The sequence below is a fragment of the Vipera ursinii genome (genome assembly GCF_947247035.1).
Source record: "Vipera ursinii genome assembly, chromosome: 1".
NCBI classification, from domain to species: domain Eukaryota; kingdom Metazoa; phylum Chordata; class Lepidosauria; order Squamata; family Viperidae; genus Vipera; species Vipera ursinii.
In genome coordinates this window covers 95484843-95504561 of record NC_139512.1, presented here as the reverse complement: position 1 = coordinate 95504561, position 19719 = coordinate 95484843, and the positions used below count along the sequence as shown (strand labels likewise).

Below are 19719 nucleotides of genomic sequence, written 5' to 3'. Positions count from 1 at the left end.
GTTGGGTTTTATAAATTGATCTTAACTTTTTAATCTGTATTAATTTATTACGGGCATTGCTGTTTAATTATTTTTTAATTTTTGTATCTCATTTTTTATTATGTATTGCCCTGTTCACCGCCCTGAGTCCTTCGGGAGAAGGGCGGTACACAAATTAAATTAATAAATAAATAAATAAATAATAAATATTTGTCAATATCATTCGTGTAGCCTCTTTTTTAAAGCAATATTCAAAAAATAGTCTAATTCTCAGTTGTATCCTCTTCTATATCCTCTTTTAAACCTGTTTTTATAGAAGCAGATAAACTTAAGAGAAAGTTCGAAGTACACTGTTGTCAAAAATCCTTGAATTCTTCTAGAATTAAAATATTTTGCTCCATTCTATATTAGTGGGTCTTATCCTTTAATTATAAACTATAATGATTTCTGATTGCCTATAATAACCAGCCTTTAAGGACTCCTCTTATCGTGTTTTCCCTCCTAATTCACAATATTAAATTTAGATTTAAAATTTTCATATATTTTAATAAGATTGTAAATAAGCCACAGGAAGGATTCTTATAATTAGTTTCAAAATTTTATTTCCAGTCAGTCTGAAGCCTTAGTCCATTTATAACTTTCCAAAAACAATGTCCTAATCGCACTTTTGCTGGTCATTTCTGAATTAAAAAATATTTAAATTTATTTATTGTATTTATTTTTCAATAAATAATAATTTTTTTTCCTGAACCACCTAACTTCCTCAATAGTTGGTGCACAATAAAACATCAAAAAACAAAAGCTCTATAAAAATTAAAATGTTAGAATTAAAATGTTTGAATTAAGAAGTTAGAATTAAGAAATTCTTAAACTTACACGAAACTTCTTTTCCTGAGAATTAAGAGAATCACGCAGTGTGATGCAATTTGTCCTCCTGAAGTTTCCAAATTTCCAAAAAGCAATTTACAAGTCATTTCCAAAATTGATTAAGAGAGGAAGCTGGAGAACCCAGTGTCTTTTTAAATCTCTGAACTGTGACTTGGGCAAAACTGGCCCTTCTGGTTCCCAGTCTCTAAAACCCACCGAAGGCTGCTGCTTTATGCCCTTGTTGCTGGGACTGTCTAGACCAGGGGTCTCCAAACTTGGCAACTTGAAGACTTGTGGACTTCAAGTCCCAGAATTCCTCAGCCAGCCAAGCCATGGCTGGCTGAGGAATTCTGGGAGTTGAAGTCCACAAGTCTTCAAGTTGCCAAGTTTGGAGACCCCTGGTCTAGACTCTATATGGAGCACTACAGGTAATCCCACCTCTTCTTCTTTATTTTAAGAGGCATTTTGAAGCACCCATCTGTTCATTGGCTCCTCCTTCTGCCATGGTCAACTGGCTCTGCTGAAGCTATTTTCACTCTGCCATTGCTTCCACAGAAGCATAGCTTTCAGATATTTCTTGTTAATTGCTTTTCAGCTAATTATGAAACTTTGGATCAATAGGTGTGATAGTACTGGATGAATTTCATTCAATTCTTAGCAAAAAATAAAATACATACATACATACATACATACATATATGTGTGTGTGTGTGTGTGTTTGTGTGTGTGTGTGTGTGTGTGTGTGTATGTAATATATACATATAATTAAGAGCAAGACCACGCTGCCATGTTCTTTTTAAATGATTTCTCCTGGCAACCCTTCCAAACAAACCATACTTGTTCAGCCTTTTTCTAATTGTACTGTCATGAACTTTAACATTTAGGCGGCCTGTAGAGTCTGAGATAAAACTCTTGAATTTTTTGCAATTTCTCTGAGCATTGCATGGTCTGACCTTGGGGTGAATCCACTTCTGGGAAGATTGGCAACTGTTTTGAATGTTTTCTATTTGTGAATAATCTTCCTCACTGTAGAATGATGGACTTTAAATTGTTTGGAACTGGCCTTATAAGCCTGCCCAGATTGATGGGCAGCAACAATTGCTTCTCTAAGATCATTGCTGATGTCTTACTCTTTGGCATTGTGGTAACACACATCTCAGTGAGACCAGCAAATCCCTCCAACTTCGACCTTTATAAAGGTAATCACACATCCTGATGATCAGTTATCAAAGGCACTTGATTAGCAGCACCTGTCTGCTACTTAGCCTCTTCCTACCTATGAAAGCGGTAGGGGTGTACTTACTTTTTCACACATGGCTTCTCCATTTTAGGGGGGAAAACACATTTTTTTCACACATTGACTTTCTTTTTGTAAAATAAATAATGACATGGTGTAATACGTCATGTATTGTTTATCTGAGGTTGTATTTACCTTAAGAACCACTAAGGACCAGATAAGTTTTACTACGTCCTGATATGTAAAACCATGGAACTCAAAGAGGATGTACTCACTTTTTCACAGGACTGTATATTTGAATCTCTTACTCTGAGGAACCCTACGATTCCGGCTCTTCTTTATCTCATTCCTTCTAATGGACTTTGATTCCAAACATATTCTGCCATATGTAATTGTTTTTATAACAACACCAATGCAAAATAATTGCTAGCTTCACTAATAGGATGAAGTTTTCATTTAATACTTTTTAAGCCTACATATATGCTGAGAGTCTTTAACAGTTGTCACTATGTCAGCTCCCATCACCATTACCATGATCATCATCATGTAAATAATAAGAAAATGTCAAGTCAAAGTGAAGGAAGAAAAAAAGTACAATCCTCTGAGTGACAAGATATGAGGGTACAACTATATCCCAAACAGGCAGTTTAAATATGTCCAGTCTCTATACTCTGTAGAGAGGAAATGATTTAGTGACATCACTGGAGAGGCTAGAATTGAAAGCTTTTATTTATTTTTGGGCTGGTAGAGTCAATGGTTTTTTAAAAAGAAAATAGACTTGTTAAGCCTAATGATAAATATATTGTTTTGCTCTTAAAAATATATTTTTAAAAAACAGTCCAAAAGTCAGTTATGACTTCAACATAGAATTTGTGTATGTATATCCTGCTATTGTTCTCTAACCTGTATTGAGCTCCATCTAGTGGCCAAAGACAAAACCTTTCATTGTATAGAAAGTTGCTTTTGATAGTGTTTTGACCCTACAGAGTGCTCATCTTCCCATCCTCCCTAATTTCGGGGGGGTGGGGGGGAGAGAACAACAACTGGTGCATCCTAAGAAGCCCGACTCCATTTTCTAACATTCTGAGGAAACAGAAGCACCTGGAAGAATCCAGCGTAATCTGTGGTGCATGTTCATCAGAGGATAAAAATCCATATCCCTATATCTATCTATCTATCTATCTATCTATCTATCTATCTATCTATCTATCTATCTATCTATCTATCTATCTATCTATCTATCTATCATCTAGATTGATCTTGAGTGGGGGGGTTAATGCACCCTCCCCAAATATGGGGAGAAGGAATCTTTTTATATACAGTTTCACATCCTGTTCCTTTAATAAAGTGTCACGGTCTACGTACATGGTCTGATTTATTGAAGGATAGGTGGATTTAGCTACATGTCAAACTGTATACATGGTAACATGTCATGAGGACAGAAGAATCATGATGCCAAATATTGAATTGTCATTGAATTTTGTACATTGAGCAACTCTAGGAGTCATAAAAAGGCAGCAGATGCCATAAGTTATTTTCCCATTCTAGACAGATGTTACCCTCTCCCCCCAAAAAAGACAACTGAATCAGAAATATAGTAATAAATTGAGCTATCATAAGTAGCTCTTGATTTATAGCTTCATTTGGGAAACCTGCCCCTGGATTTTAGATGGTAACATTCTAAACCAAAATTAAACTTGGCAAGTAAAGTTTCCTGCTGAGTGTAAGCGTGAGATGTAAGGGGAACAGCATGGAGCGTTTTGGTAATTGCCTCAGCTGGACATGTGTTGATTAATTAAAGCTTCTTTTGGAAGTGTTCTTCATTTTTCTGCTAAGGCTATCAAGCTGCTCAGTTATTAAACTTCAGTGCCTCCCTCATGATGTCTCTTAGGAATGGCCAGAGATGCTTAGATAGTTTGGAATACAAAAACAGGTGTCTCAGGTTGGGGTTATTGTTATTAACTGAAGTGAATAGGGAACTGCAGATTATCTTACTCAGATTTTTTTTTTGCATACATCCTGAGTGGCAAGCCAAAAAACTGGAAAATGTAAATAGCACTGGTGCCTCTCACAAGAGCTCAGATAGTCTTTGTGTGTCTGTGTGCATTTCAGCATTTTTAGAAACAGATGGGGCAATTTTCACCAATTTAATTTTGACTATCAAAACCATATTTATAAATTTCTTCTCCCTCCCCCAATTAAAAAATAAAAACCAAGATCAGAAAATATGTAGCAATTCTAAAAATCACCAGTAAATAACAGCTCTATATTTATGTTGTTGTTTTTTTTCTTCTTCTTGATCATACAGAAGAACTGGATGGATATCTTCAAAGTAAAACAGATTTGCTGTGAACAAGTGTGTGTTTAATTGAACATTTTAAATGTCATTTTAATTAAGTGATTTAAATCTCAACGTTAACATTTATTATGTGGAAATAAAGCCCCTTTTGCAGATATAACGATATGTTTTCAGTACCTTCTTCTCCCCAAAAGAAAAAAGGTTGCATTATGCTTTATAATACAAAATTCTGTCTCGATTTTCACCTTCTACTCATGGTTGGTCAGAATGCCACACACTATTAAAGCACGGATGTACTTATTTTATGTACAAAAAAAGTTGTTATCAGTTTTGTCTAAAGCAAACCTTAAAGTTCAAGGGAAAGCTGCTCATAGAGAACTCTAAATGTTTTATTATGTTCAAGTGTGGCATGAAGAATTGTGCCATGCTTTGTGCACATATATGTCAGGATCTCTATGTGTGCATGCCTGCCTACTAGCATATAAGTATGGGAGGCGTGCATGATGTATTTTGTCATCTCAGAAGAGCTTCCATGAAAAAAGTAAAATTATTTGTGCTCCTCCTTAGCAGATTAATTGCTAATAGGATTGTAACTTTACCACAATTTGAAGAAAAAAAATGTTAGGAATGACAGGATCAACAGTTTTGTCAGTTGGATGGCAAGGCTAATAACAGTCATTGCTTAATGAATGAACCTTTATTGTCAAAGTACAACCAGATTAGCTGAGCCTCCTTTCGTGCTCCCACCCCCCAACTCACAGTGACAACAAACCTCCATCTTATTACACCATGTGAACTAATTGCACCACACACCGGCCTCGCAAGTCAATTCTGCATAAAGTTTATAAAAAATATTTCCCGTTCAAAAGCCTAACAGCCCACGGATAAAAGCTGTTTTTCAGCCTGTTGGTGCGGCTGGCTATACTCTTATATCTCCTACCCGATGGTAGGAGAGTAAAGAGGTACCGTCCAGGGTGTGAGTCATCCCTGAGAATTTTCCTCACTCTTCCAAGGCAACGAGTCCTGGCAATGTCATCCAGTGGTGTCACGGGACAGCCCACAATGTCTTGTGCTGTGCTCACTACCCTCTGTAATACTTTCCTATCCTTGGCTGTCAGACCAGCATACCAAACCACAATACCATACGAGAGGACGCTCTCTATAGTAGACCGGTAAAAGAGGGTCATTAGCCATTGTTCTACCCTGTTCTTCCGCAAGACCCTGAGAAAGTGAAGCCTCTGTTGGGCCTTTCTAGCCACCTAGGTTGTATTAACTTTCCAGGTCAGATCTTCGCACAGGTAGACTCCCAGAAATTTAAAGGAGGAAACTCTCTCCACACAGTCCTCCCCGATGTAAAGTGGGGCAGGTTCCTCCTTTTTTCTCTGGAAGTCTAGCACCATCTCTTTCATCTTGCCGATGTTCCGGTGCAAGTTGTTGTTACTACACCATATGGATAGTTTTTGTACCTCCGCCCTGTATGCTGTCTCATCCCCACCTGTAATAAGACCCACCACAGTCATATCATCTGCGAACTTAATTATCGCAGTGGATGGGTCAGATGATACACAGTCATACAGTATGTGTATAAAGAGTACAGGTAGGGGCTAAGCACGCAGCCCTGTGGCGAGCCGGTGCAAAGCTTCAGGGGGGTGGACAAAGCAGACCCAATCCTCACTGTTTGTAACCAGTCCCTAAGAAAGTCTTGAATCCAATCGCAGATGGCGGGGGGAGAATTTCAAGTCAGTCAGCTTCTCGATGAGAATGCTTGGCAAAATGGTGTTGAAAGCTGAGCTATAATCAACAAAAAGCATCCTGGCATAACTTCCAGGTTTCTCGAGATGACTTGCTACAGAGTGTAAAGCAAAGTGTTGTTTAATCTTTTAAACAACAAATAAAGCATAGCCATGTCAAGCACCAATGTCATATTTTAATTTTCAAAAATAACAACTAGAATAATTATTATTTGTTCATTGCATTGTGGAAATTTGTTCATTGCATCCTTAAAACTGAAAGATTAGGGTATAAAAATTTTATAACAACTATGGTATAATTTCATGATGACTGGGGGCTATAACTGGAGATGAAAATATTTCATGTATCACAATCAGTGGTGGGATTCAGCTAGTTTGCACCATTTTGGCAGAACTATTTTTTTTGTTGCCCAGGCCCAGAATGGACTTCTGGAAGCGACAGAACAACCACACAGGTTATTCACATATTTGAAACCCACCACTGATCACAATCCCAGCATATCTACTATGTGTACACACAGATACACAGACAAGTGCATGCACCCTGCCCATTTATATTTCTGTTTTATGAAATATAGTTTTAGCAAATCAGTTTCCTGGTGCACGTTAGGAGATTATGTTTAAAAATTTATCCACCATCATTAGTCAATAGAATTAGCAAATTATCCTTGCCACAACTAGGCTGCTACATTATGCATAATAATGTGCTAATTTTGTTTTATCCTGAGGCAATATTATAATCATTGATAAATCACAGTTTAATTAACGAAGGGAAAATGGAGAACTTAAACAGAAAAATAGCACTAGCTTATAAAAATTCCTTTTCTTAGACATTGAGGCATCATCTGCTGAAATACATTACCCTGACTGATTACAAGTCTGTAGAATCTAGATTTCAACAGGTAGGTTGATCTATTGCACTTGAGGCATAAATGCTTACAGCATGCACAATTTTGTAGGATTAGGGTTAGGGTTAGGGTTTTATTTCAACAAAGCAAAGCGATCTTTTAAAGTTGATTCACAAAATGACACGATACTCCTGCTTCTAAAAAAACGGGCAAAAAGAAGCAAGCTACTTCTCTTTTGTTTTTGAAGCTTCTCCCGCACTTGGCAGTTCCTTAATGGTCCCTGGTCATGATGACTATTATATCAACACATCATGTTATCAATTAAACCAACTGCATCCTTACAAGGAAGCAAACAGTGAAGACTCTATAGTGTAAAGTGCCTGATAAGCAGGGCTACCTTGAATAGGCCTAACATGGAGAGAGACAAGACACTGCATCTAAAAAGGGAATGGTAAATGTGTAGCTCCATGCCCTGTCATGAAGTAGCAGCAGCCAACTTTCAAGGCCTATCTTTGAGGCCTTGAAAGGTCTGTCAAATTGCACTTAAATGATATAGGAAGGGGGCTAGAAAAAAAATGATTCAAGCTTCATTATTATATAGGGAAGATTACCATTCCATTCTGAATTTGTTAACTCCTCTTCTTGTCACATTAAAAATGCCACATTTGAGAGATCTCTGAGGGCGTTCTCAAGCCTTTGTGGAACTTCTGCTGTTATGGCCTTCCCTAACACATTTTAAACAACACTGATTCTCTTTAGACCTCAAGCAGAATGCATAGCAATAGCACTTAGACTTAACACCACTTCATAATGCTTTACAGCCCTCTCTAAATGGTTTACAGTTTATTGCCCCCAAAAATCTGAGTCCTCATTTTACTTACCTCAGAAGGATGGAAGACTGAGTCAACCTCAGACTGGTCAGGATCAAACTCCTGGCAGTGAGAATGCAGAGTCAGCCTGCAATACTGCATTCTAACCACTGTGCCACTATTTCTATACAAATCTTTGCCATCCATACCAAGCCAACAAAGGTTTAAAAAAAAGCACAGAAATATTTTATAAAAACCTCTTGACAAGGATGAATCAGTAAGCAACACCACTCCCTTTTTTGGAGATTCTGGAGATTATTTTAATTGTGTGTATGTGTGTCTCTGTGTGTGTGTGTGTGTTCATTCTCACCAAGTCCTGGGAAACAATTGTCCTGAATAGATATTTCTAAAGAGATATCAGCAGCTGCTAGTAGGGCACATTTACAGTTTTCTCCCATTTACAATCCCATCTGTGTCTATACTCACTTGCGTATTACTGTGAACAAATGGTTTGATAAGAGTTTATTCAAACATTGCTATGATACTCCAGGGGCAAAATCAGAAAGAAGGTTTTGTTCGGGCAGATTGAGCCTGTTCTGAAATTATTTGCAAATGAAAACTGCAGGGAACTGATTTTTTTTATAAGCAAATCCAGTTCTTAAAAAAACAGCATACTGATGTACCCTGATAGTGGTATGAAATTTGAATAACTGAATGTTGGATCTTTTATTGTCTTCAATTAGACGAAATTTAATTTAACAGCAGTTCTACAAACATCATGGGCATTTTGGAAGCAGAAATTAACATGCTTAATTAATTATTATTAACATTAATTGAAGTGCATGATGTTTTTTTTTGCATTCTTTTTAAAGATTCACTGATAAAAACAATCTGGTAAATAAGATCAGAGAAAGTGAATGTGAAAATGTGTATGAGTTTTCAAATCCTATTTTACAAAGATGTAGGAATGACACCCTTGCAAAAAGACAATTTCCACAGAGGCACAGTATGGACAGAACAATTTAAAGTGCTATGTGGCATAAGTAAAACCACGAGACAGCATGAAATACCAAAGAACATACACTATATGCTTGACCAAATCAAACATTGCCTTGAAATGTTGAAAGTATTGACAAAAATATGTTATAAATGCCTATTGTGAAAAGAATTTTGAACAAAAGATTCAGTCAAGCAACTCTAGAGAAAGGACAGGGAAAATATGCAGTATAGTATAAAGCAACACATATTATAATAAAAGTATCAGATAAAAAGGCAGTGCAAAAAGTTTCAACCAAGCAGAAATTCTAGGCTAGAGATAAATTTATTGGAAATCCTCAAATAAAATCTTGGCGTGTCCTATATAGACTTATACTCTAGAACAGACATGTCAAACTCATGATGTCACGTGACGTTGCACGATGTATCGGAACTTTTTCCCCATTGCCGGCAATGGGGTGGGCATGGTTTCCTCATGACACGTCTGGTCCGCGGGCCGACAGTTTGACACCCCTGGCTCTAGAAAGTTTGCATATTATTTTTTTTAAAAAAGAAAACTTTCAGAGAAAGTGATGCTTAGAGAAAAAAGTAGAGTTCCATAATAGGACAAGTGACTGAAATGTTTTAATTGGTGCTCTCATTTAACTGTAAATTATGGCTCTCAGGTTCTCCTGGACCGAGCTGCAATTTATAAGGCTCTAAAGCTCCAGAGGTGATGGAGCAGATATAGAACTTAGAGAAGCAATAAAAAACTTGAGAGATACAGCCAGTAATGCATTCAGGTAAGTCTAGGACAGGGGTCTGCAACCTTGATAACTTTAAGACTTGTGGATTTCAGCTCCCAGAATTCCTCAGCCAGCTATGCTGGCAAAGGAATTCTGGGAGTTAAAGTCCACAAGTCTTAAAGTTGTCAAGGTTGCAGACCCCTGGTCTAGGGCAATAATTCTTTGGAGTTATAAGAAAAGAGTAATATTGTTGCTTTCTTGTTATAAGAAATTGTTGTATTTTAACAACCTGCTTGCCTTATTTAAATGGAAGGTGCCATGTTACATGTTAATATAAGGAAGTGTAGCTTTCTCATCTAAGGAATAGGAGAGTCCTATTTTGGTGGAGTCCTTGATGCTCTCTGACCTTGGTTGTTTGCTTGCAGACAGTGCATTTCTTTTTTAGCTTTTTATTGTCTCTTTTGAATAGTGTGTAAATACGGTTTATTTCTATGTGTCTGTTGATGGCTGATTCATCTAAATTCCAAGCTTCCAGGAATTCCCTAGCAGCTTTGAATTAGAAGAAAACAAAAAGATTGGAACATCCCTAAATCAGGAACTACCAAAGACTTCTACCAACACTGGCAGGTCAAGCTAGGGGGCAACCACACCCTCACTCACACTGATGATGTAACCTAGTTGGATAATGAAACATCTGGAAGCAAACAGCCAAGTCTGCTTGGACTTCACAGTTCAACTCTGAGCTACATCTATTCTCTTCCATTGCAGTCCTATTTCTTCTCATAACTGGAGTTTCCAAGGCAGTCCTGATTCAAACTAGCTTAATCTTTCATTTTCCATCAAACTAAATTTGGCTTACTTATGAGCAAGGAGGAACTGTATTAGCTATTAAATGTATCCCTGGTCCTCTAGAAAAGTTCAAGACAATGGGAAATATATATTTAGTTTTATTGCTGCATCACTAACACCTAACCCAGTGCCCGCCCATAACTTGGTCTCCCACAAATATTGTTAGACAGAAATATCAATGGGAAGATGCTTTTATCCACACATTTTTATCTGAGAAAGAGAGACACTTTTGTGGATGGCATGAAGTTTATAGCAACCTGTCAGAGGACAATGATCGAAAAATCTTTTGGGAGGTTGGCTCCCTTCCCTACTTACACGTTTAGTGGTTGCCAGGCAGGCCACTGTGCTTTTGCTTTGATGACCGTCAAAACCTCATCACTCTGTAAAAGAGAAGCAATGCACATCAATAAAGAAAATGTTGTTTGAACAGAGTTATGGTGAATAACATTCTGCAGTGACTTGTAACCAGCAGAAAAGGCACTTAATTTCAAATGTCTCCTCTTAATTTACATGCAAGAGAGATACAGCTCTTGCCTTTTCCTTTTGAGGAAGTAAATGTAGGCATTGCTCAGAGTCACCCTTGGGGAAATGGGCAGCTATACAAATTTGATCAATCAATCAATCAATCAATTAATCAATCTTCCTGTTTATCCTTACAGCAAAAAATAATTCTGACGTAAGGTTTCTTAGTTGCCAGGTCATGTTTGGAATTAATCTCGTGATGTGCAGGTGTACAAAGGGAGATTACATTGGAATTGTCTTCCTATGGCAATTTCCCCAAAGATTATTTCACAGTCAGCAGAATATGAATCTCCCACTAAGAAAATGTTTGCTGGGACAATGAAACACTTGGCAACGCATTTGTAATCTGTAAATGTATTTTGTGAGACTGTGTTTTAGGCAAAAGCAGTGAAACTTTGGAATCAACACACTGTACACTCTGCTCTGAAGGTAGTAATTTTTTCAGGCATTCTTGTGTAATGTGTGCATTTTGGCACAGGGGTTGTTTTTTTCAACTAAAAGTGAAAAAAATATGGACATCTCATCTCTGACAGCTCCTGTCCCTAACTTATTACGACAATATTGATCTGCTCCCCGCCAATCTCTTGAGAGCTGGTGAGCTTTAGTTATTTTAAGTTAAATACATTAATATAAATTGTATTTAATTTGCGGGGTTGGCAAAAAAACAGCTATTAGTATCATAGGAATTTGGATTCCATTGGTGCCATATTGCTGACTGCAAATTAGCCTACAACTTTCAAATGTTAGCCAAGGAAAGACACAAAACACAATTATGCAGCATATGAAGGCAACAAAGCATCCTAAATTTAGGAGTTTCCTACTGGCTAGTCCCCATGCTTTCAACTCTCATGTACAACAATTGTGACATTGTACACAATAGGTTAGTTTTGGGATTCTCCTTAAGGCTGGAATGAAATTGAGAGTTGCATATAATTGTAATATTGTGAAGAAGCTTTTCTTTCCTAAATAACATTGTTTCCCCTTACAAAATATCATCTTCATGGTGCCTCTGTAAAGATCTCCATAATTCTTATTTACACAGCAATATCTTTTTATCTTTTTAGGTTTTCTAGAGATGGGAAATAAATGAGTTTATCTTGAAGTTTCACATGACTTTTCATCAATTCATATTTTATAACTAGGCACAACCAAAGCCCGCCCAGTCATGCTTCCAAACCTATGGTTGCCCAAATTTTACAGTGCAGTGCACAAAAATGCATATGTTAGGATACATACATACATATATATATATATATACATACATATACATATATACATATTGATGGAAAACATTGCACAGAAAAAAAGTTGCATTAGGAAAGATTACCTGCAAAAATGTATACTTCAGGGGGGAAAATGCATCTCAGAATGAACATATTAGGAAAACATGCATATAAAAATCCACAAGTTTCTGCTTATATTAAAAAATAACAACTCACAAACTCATGCATAATTGGTTGAAACCATATTGGCATTTATAAGAAGGAAAACTGGATATTTGAAATGTATAAGTTAGTCTATTTGCCAAAGTCATGCTTTCCCCCCCCCCATAAATATTTTGGGTTATCACTTGAAGAGACAATTGAGCAGCATTCTCGGAAAGACACAATAGTTACAGAGAAACCTGCCCTAGTTAAGTAGTAACTGACTGAACTCCTTGTTCTCTGATTCAATGTAAAAACAACATTATAGAATGCAGTGTGGGGGAATGTCATTTGGTACAGATTGGTTTGATTTATTCTTCATTTGGAGAGTTGTTTAGTAATTCAGAATCAGCACAAGACTTCCTTATGTGCCAGTATAGAAACAAGGCCAATGTTCTTGAACATGTTGGACCTGAGCATATTAGAATATTTAGAGATTAAATGCTGCATTAAATCCGTTAGACATCCATGAGAAAAATATATACATATGTGTATACATATATTTAGGGACGCGGTGGCTCACTGGGTTAGGACACTGAGCTTGTCGATCAGAAGGTCGGCAGTTTGGCGGGTCGAATCCCGAGTGCCGCGTAACAGAGTGAGCGCCTGTTACTCGTCCCAGCTTCTGCCAACCTAGCAGTTCGAAAGCACGTAAAAATGCAAGTAGGAAAATAGGGACCACTACGGTGGGAAGGTAACAGCGTTCCGTGCGCCTTTGGCGTCCAGTCACGCTGGCCACATGACCACGGAGATGTCCTCGGACAAGCGCTGGCTCTTCGGCTTTGAAACGGAGATGAGCACCGGCCCCTAGAGTCGGAAACGACTAGCACGTGTGTGCGGGGGAACCTTTACCTTTACCTTTTTATACATATATTTACATATATACATACATACATGAATATAAAACCTTTTTAGCCTAGACAAGCTCCCATGGAGATTCATTCCATTCCCGCCGCAACGTTTTGGTGCTTTGCTGTCACTGATATGTTAGCCTATTACTAGATTATAAACACAAGGTTTTATAGTACGCAGAAACTCTCTGCCTCTACATAGGGGATATCAGGGACGCTGTATAATTATGAAAAGGCCATCCTTTTATTTCTTTTATTATTTTATTCTATTTAGGAAAATTTATAGGGCCACCCAACTCACAGTGAATCCAGGTGACTTACAAAGATATAAGCCCAGTATAAAAAACCAATAAAAAATAGCAACCTTCCCCCACACCAGTGAGAACAGCCAGTCAATCAAATAAGTTATTTTGCTTTGACCACAATATCAGCAGCACTTATTGAACTTTAAGCTTTTAATGGAGGAGGCCACAACCATGCAGAGGTCATTCCACAACTTTTGGATCTCTGAGCAAAGATGAGGTTAGGACATCCCACATAAAATATACTAATACACACACACACACACACACACACACACACACACATCAAAAGTGTGCATGTGTGCTTGGGTATGAATGAAACAGAGAGGGAGCAAAGCAAAAAATCTAGAAAGCTTTCTTGTAAGGATTTGTGGAAACAATCTAATACGTGCCAATACTATTACTAATATTTTTTGCCAGAAGAATTAAGAGCGGTATGAAAAGTTCTGACTATTTATACGAAACCATTGTTAAGAAAGAACAATAAATAATACACATATGGCTGTTTCTCTTAACTGTAAAAATAGAGAGCAATCTCTGCTCCTTCCCAGATCCCTGTATCAGCAGTTCTGAAGTTATATGTAATGTAATGAAGCTCAAAGCCACCAGACAGAGGGGTTTTTTTAAGCAAAATTCCAATGAACTGAAACATATATCAAATATTTCTTAGAGTTTTACTCTCCCGAAGGATTCATTCTGAGTAAATTGTTGAGGAGGATATGCTGCTCATAACCTACTCCCAAGATTTCTGCCACTTTAAAACAAAATAAAACATTTCTTGGATTAGATGAATACCCAGAACATTCATTACATGTAACTGGCAGCTCCAGCTGAGCTGCTCTTCCAGGCGAGTCATATTCTTGACTATAATGATTCTAATACATCTCTAATCAGCATATGCTCCAGTTTAGGGAAATCCATTTCTACAAGAGGCTGCCTTGGTTTTGTCATTATTTCTTTCACCAAGGAATGCTCCTGAAGAGGTGAAAAAGAAAGTAAAATATAGGCACTGGTGACTCAGGAAGCATACTTAGTTCTTTCTGGTATTCAGATTTGTTCTATATATTCTGAGCTATCAACCTCAAATAATTAATCGTAATGAAAATAAAGTGCCCATACTTTGAAGAAAACTATTTGAATTGCATCAGTTTTTCCACTGCTAGGCATCATAAGTAGACAGGAAGAGGAAGGCAAAATAAGTTCTTATACTGTCAGAGAAACCTGCCTGCTCCTGCAAGGAATCTAATTGCAGAAAGCTTAAATGGTCAGTTTAAATAAGAATGTAGGAGAATGTCCCACCCCTCTTAGGCTTTCCAAAATAGTCTCTGAGCTGGCCACTTTCTTCTTAAAGTGCTCAATGTGGCAAAGTAATTGGTGGCTTAGCTGTCAAATTCTTAGTAAATCTTCCCGTGGCTGTGTTGTAGGATGCACAGGTTTAGGCTTTCATTTTGTCCCTAATGGCATCCAGGTGTATTGGCTCACTGGTACATGGTGTAAGAGGGCATTCAGGCCTACAGACCAATGCATTGCAGGAGTTATCAAGAGACCTCCAGCTCTCATAGATGAATGGATTTGGGTGTGGCAACAATAGTATTAGTATTAGTGTGACAGCTGAGAGTCCAAAGAGTAAACACTTCCTTCCTTTCTTCTCACCATTTGTATTGCCCTTAGCTGTCACCTCTGTTTTGCCAGGCACAATCATAAGGAAACAGAAGCAGAGCAGGAAGTATATCATCATAAAAGGAAATGGTTTTCTGACCCCCCCCCCAGAATAAGACAAATTATTTCAGATGTATTTAGAAATTATTTGGACTACCTATGGCTAAATGTGAAGTTAGAAAGAACAAGCTTACTTTTTCCAGTGAACAGCTATTTCAGTGGATTACACACACACAGGCATATGTGTACACATATACAAATGTTACTGTATATATAAAATTTGCTCAGTAATTTGTAAAATTTGTACACAAGGAAAATGTAATCTCTAGATGTCTTCTGGGAAATACCAGAGGCTTAGTAATCTAAGGAGGATCCTATTAATTATTAGCTTTAGTTCCACTCCCATTTTCCCCCCAAAAAATAAATATGCAAATCACATTTGCACTTTGGGTACTACTTTGATTTATGTCTTTCCAACACTATAGGAGTATGGTCATCCTGGATTCATAGCTTCACGCAGGTGAGCTGAGAGACTTTGCCCAGCTTTGGCTGGTATCCCAGTTGCAACCCTGCCTGGAACGCAAGGACCCTGTGACCGTAATTCATGTTCTTATTTCACCCACTTGGACTTTGAAGTTTCAATACGGTGTGGGCATTTAATATTTGTACTCCAGACTCTGTCCTGGGTCCCTATTTGCTTCCAAATAGTGATAGTTTTGGTCTTTAAATACCTGTGGTCTCCAGTTGGTCTTAATCTATCCAATAATCTGCTGGTGGCTTCTCATTCTCTGAAGTGAGAGAGTAGCACTGTCAGGAACTATTTTGCCACTGAGGTACCCAGAGTTTGGAACAGCCTTCACTCAGGAAGTTGATCTGCCTCTATGTTGTTTCCTTTTCACTAGCTACTAAAAATTAAGCTTTTCTGGAAAGCTTTCAAGTTATGAGATGATAGTTTGCCCATGTTAGCACTGATTTATTATGTTCTTTTTGTTTTTAGGGTAGATATTTTATTATTTTATCCAATAAATAAATATCATGCGAGAAAGTGAAAAGACTTGGGTTGCATTGAAAATAGTGTTGGCTACTAATATACACAAGAGGGGGTAGATAGAAAATATGCATTATAATATAAACCCCACTCTTCTTATACCTATATTAAATCACATATAAGGAATGTCTGGCTACTACTATGCTCTGGTCACCAGTATTAGGTAACCTCCCCTCGCTAAACACAAAAACAATACTTGATAAATAGTAACATACAAATGTGTCAAGGACATCACTTGGGAGAAAGTGAGGTGCTTGCTGGAATTCTTGTGTTATAATTTTTAATCTTTCTTCCAGTACACACCACTATTCAAGAACTAGCTAATATTCTTGAATTCTCATTCTTGGATTAACACATTGCATCCATACTGACTACTAAAGATGCTAAAGTAGCCTTGTAAATTGCAATAAACATTTTAGAAGAAGCCATAGCAAACCACTTCCATACTGATGAGAAGAAAATGACAGGGACATGTCCAAGTACTGTGGTTACTGATAATAAAGACTATTTGTAGTTTAGGATTGAACTGTGGGGCCCTTAGAGCTCTCTAAGCTTGGTGGTTTTCTTGCAGATGTTTCATTACCAAACTAGGTAACATAATTAGTGCTAGAAGGGAGTATGGTTTTGCTCTTATTTTTATATACTGGTGGCTTTTGCCCTGTAGTGGTCTTAGTAGTTCCTTGATTAGGATGTTTATTGTAGTTTGTTTGCCAACTTTGGTAGTTTCAAAATTGTAAAATTGCCATGATCTTGCCTGCACTTGCTGGGGCTGATGAGATTTGAAGTAGTTGTGGTTTCCTTGCTGTTGGTCTACTAGTTCACTTTTAATTCTGAACTAGATGAATTCAAGTTCTACCACTTCATTCTGAAAGTTCAGTTTCTGCTGAAATCTCCTGTATTTCTTGCATGGCTATACATCCTAGACTATGTGGATGAATGTGGATGTTTGAAAGTCATACCTGTTCAAGATGGATGGAGGCCCCTGTAAGATATCCTCCTGACATTCTCCAGATGTTTGAAAGTGTTTTATTTTGCTCTGATGTGGTACAGATGAAGTTATTTGCATCTCTTAATGGTACGTTAAAACAGAAACATGTCACCCAAGTTTTATCCCTATTTTGTTTTAACTTTCATAAAGTGTAATCTCCAGATTTTACTTCTATGCATGTGCCACATACTTACCTTTCACAGTGTACAGACTCCATTTTTGTTGACTACAAAGACATGTCCAACTTATTTCCTCACCCTCTTTTAGGATTCTTTTTACTTCTTACTTTAGTCTACTAACCTGAAATTAGTACCCAATGATATATCAACCTAGTCTGGCATTGCGTAGCTCTCAGCCTGACAAAGTTAGACAGGTGCTACTGCCTTCACTGAGTGGGAAAGAACAGATTATTTTAAATTAATGTGCAACTCAGCTCCTTACAATTTGCAAAACAATCACATGTTCCCTGCACAACTTTATTTATATAACAATGATTTCCTCAGACAGGTTAGAGATGCTCTTATAACCTGACATTTTAAAAACAGTGGCACTTAAGAAAACTGTCCTTCATCATAACTGGTGATTATAGATCTGTTTGGGCAGAAATCAATATTTATACAGTGATATATATTTCTTCAGGAACTGAACTACTCTTATGGCCACTCAATCATTCAGAATATACACCTTTTGCATTTTAAAAAATCCTGGTAAATAAGGAACCCCTTTTTCTCTCTCATAGATATCACTTACATTAATTTTTCATCTTATCAAGGTCCACATAGAAGTCTGTTTTTCATTTTTATCAAAAGTACAAAAGGTTTGTTAGGGACTGCCCAGAAAATTAGGAATCACTCAAGAAAGTAAAACACACAACATATGACAAGTATATAAGGCATCTTTAAGTGGCTTTGATTGAGTCTGTCTGTAGGAAGAATTATATTAAAACAAAGCCTTGGTTCCAAGCTGTAGACATTAAGCAATAAGTCTGTTTGTAGGATGACAACATTAATCCATAATCTAGATATAGATGAATGATCAAACCTGGCAAATATTGCTGAAATACAGTTTTGGATGGTGGTGATATATTTGGTTTACTAAGGATCTCCAAGAGAAGTAATGAGTGGAGCAGTGTTAAAGAAAGACAAAAAGTAAATCTGATTGTTTTGCAGCATTAGCTGGACCTACTCTCAGCTTGTGAATGCCAATATGGTAAACGGTAGTTTCTAATATGACTTCTATCCTTGCTGGTTGGAGCCATGCCCCTCTTGTCTCTTTTGGGTTGTCAGGAGGATGTAATTATTGAATTTGGGAGATTATTTATTTATTTATTTATTTTATTGCATTTATATACCGCCCTTTCCCTGAGGACTCAGGGCGGTTTACAGGGAGTTAAAAATCAACCATACAAAAGTTAAAAATCAGTTTAAAAAATATTAAATCAACCCAGTACTATTAAAAACCCCAATTAAAATAAATTTCTCCTCAGCCTGGGCCCGAGAGCTCAAAGAGCCAGGTCTTCAGGCCCCAGCGGAATGATCGGAGGTCGGGGGCAGTCCTCAGCTCCACCAGCAGCTGGTTCTATTTATCCATTATTGATGCCTTGAGGAAGAGAGTGATGCCAGAAGTGGTGATACATTCTATCCTTAAGAAGCTTTCCCTGGATCTATATATAAGGAATTCTTAATTGTTTCTCATTATCAGGAATTTAAAGGGAGAAGGGTTTCTAGACAATGTTTTACTGTAGTAGACCTTATATTAAGGAACAGCTTCCCGCAGAATCAGAGTAGCATCCACTCCATAGTCTTGGACGCTAAGAATGACAGAACTTTCCCAGAGAAGATTGGGGATGATGAGCTTGCATCTTCTGTAATATTGTAACGTATTAGTATTCTAGTATGGTCTTGTTTAAATACTGTTTTCTTCTTTTGCCTATCGTACAACATTAATTATAGAGATGTACATGACAAAAAATAATGCATAATACATTAAAAAATAATATAGTTTAGAATCTTAAACTATTTCTGTTGCAGAGAGGCTGATCTGTTATCATATGTATAATCTTAGTATTCAGACAAATATGTTTTTATTCTCCAAAGTCTTATAAGAAGTATGGCACAATCTAGGGCAAAACAAAACATTTGAAATTTGAAATATTTGGGGCCTGAAACCCACAGTTGTTTTAAATGAGTAGTTCAGACCTTGTTGAAAAAGTTCCAAAACTTTTCACATTCAAAACATTTCTATTTCAAGCTCAGGGACAGAGACATTGTGGTCAAAATTGCCCACTTTGAGTTCAGAATACCTCAGCATGATGTGGAAAGCTGTTCGGCTTTTAATTCAGAATCAGGTGTGTCAAAGCACTTCAAATGTGAAGCATTTGAAGCATTATGCATACAAGTAATAAAATCCTGAACCTGTCTGTTCTGATTTGTAAGTTTCCTTGAATACATTTGATGAAATGTATTCTCAGATAATCACATACAAGAATACAGTTATATATACTATATCAACCTGTAATATAATATCTCAACTGGAGCTGGAGAAGGAGGCATGATATCCTACCTTT

The 19719-nt window shown here is 37.2% G+C and overlaps 1 protein-coding gene across 1 annotated transcript in view; it reads right to left on the bottom strand.

Moving 5' to 3' along the window:
* The window catches only part of SPON1 (spondin 1), a 316530-nt gene that overhangs the window by 54343 nt on the left and 242468 nt on the right, over positions 1-19719 (bottom strand). Inside the window, exon 7 of the mRNA XM_083348787.1 lies at positions 10675-10739. Within this exon, the coding sequence (XP_083204913.1) occupies positions 10675-10739 (65 nt within the window). The remainder of the gene's footprint in view (positions 1-10674; positions 10740-19719) is intronic.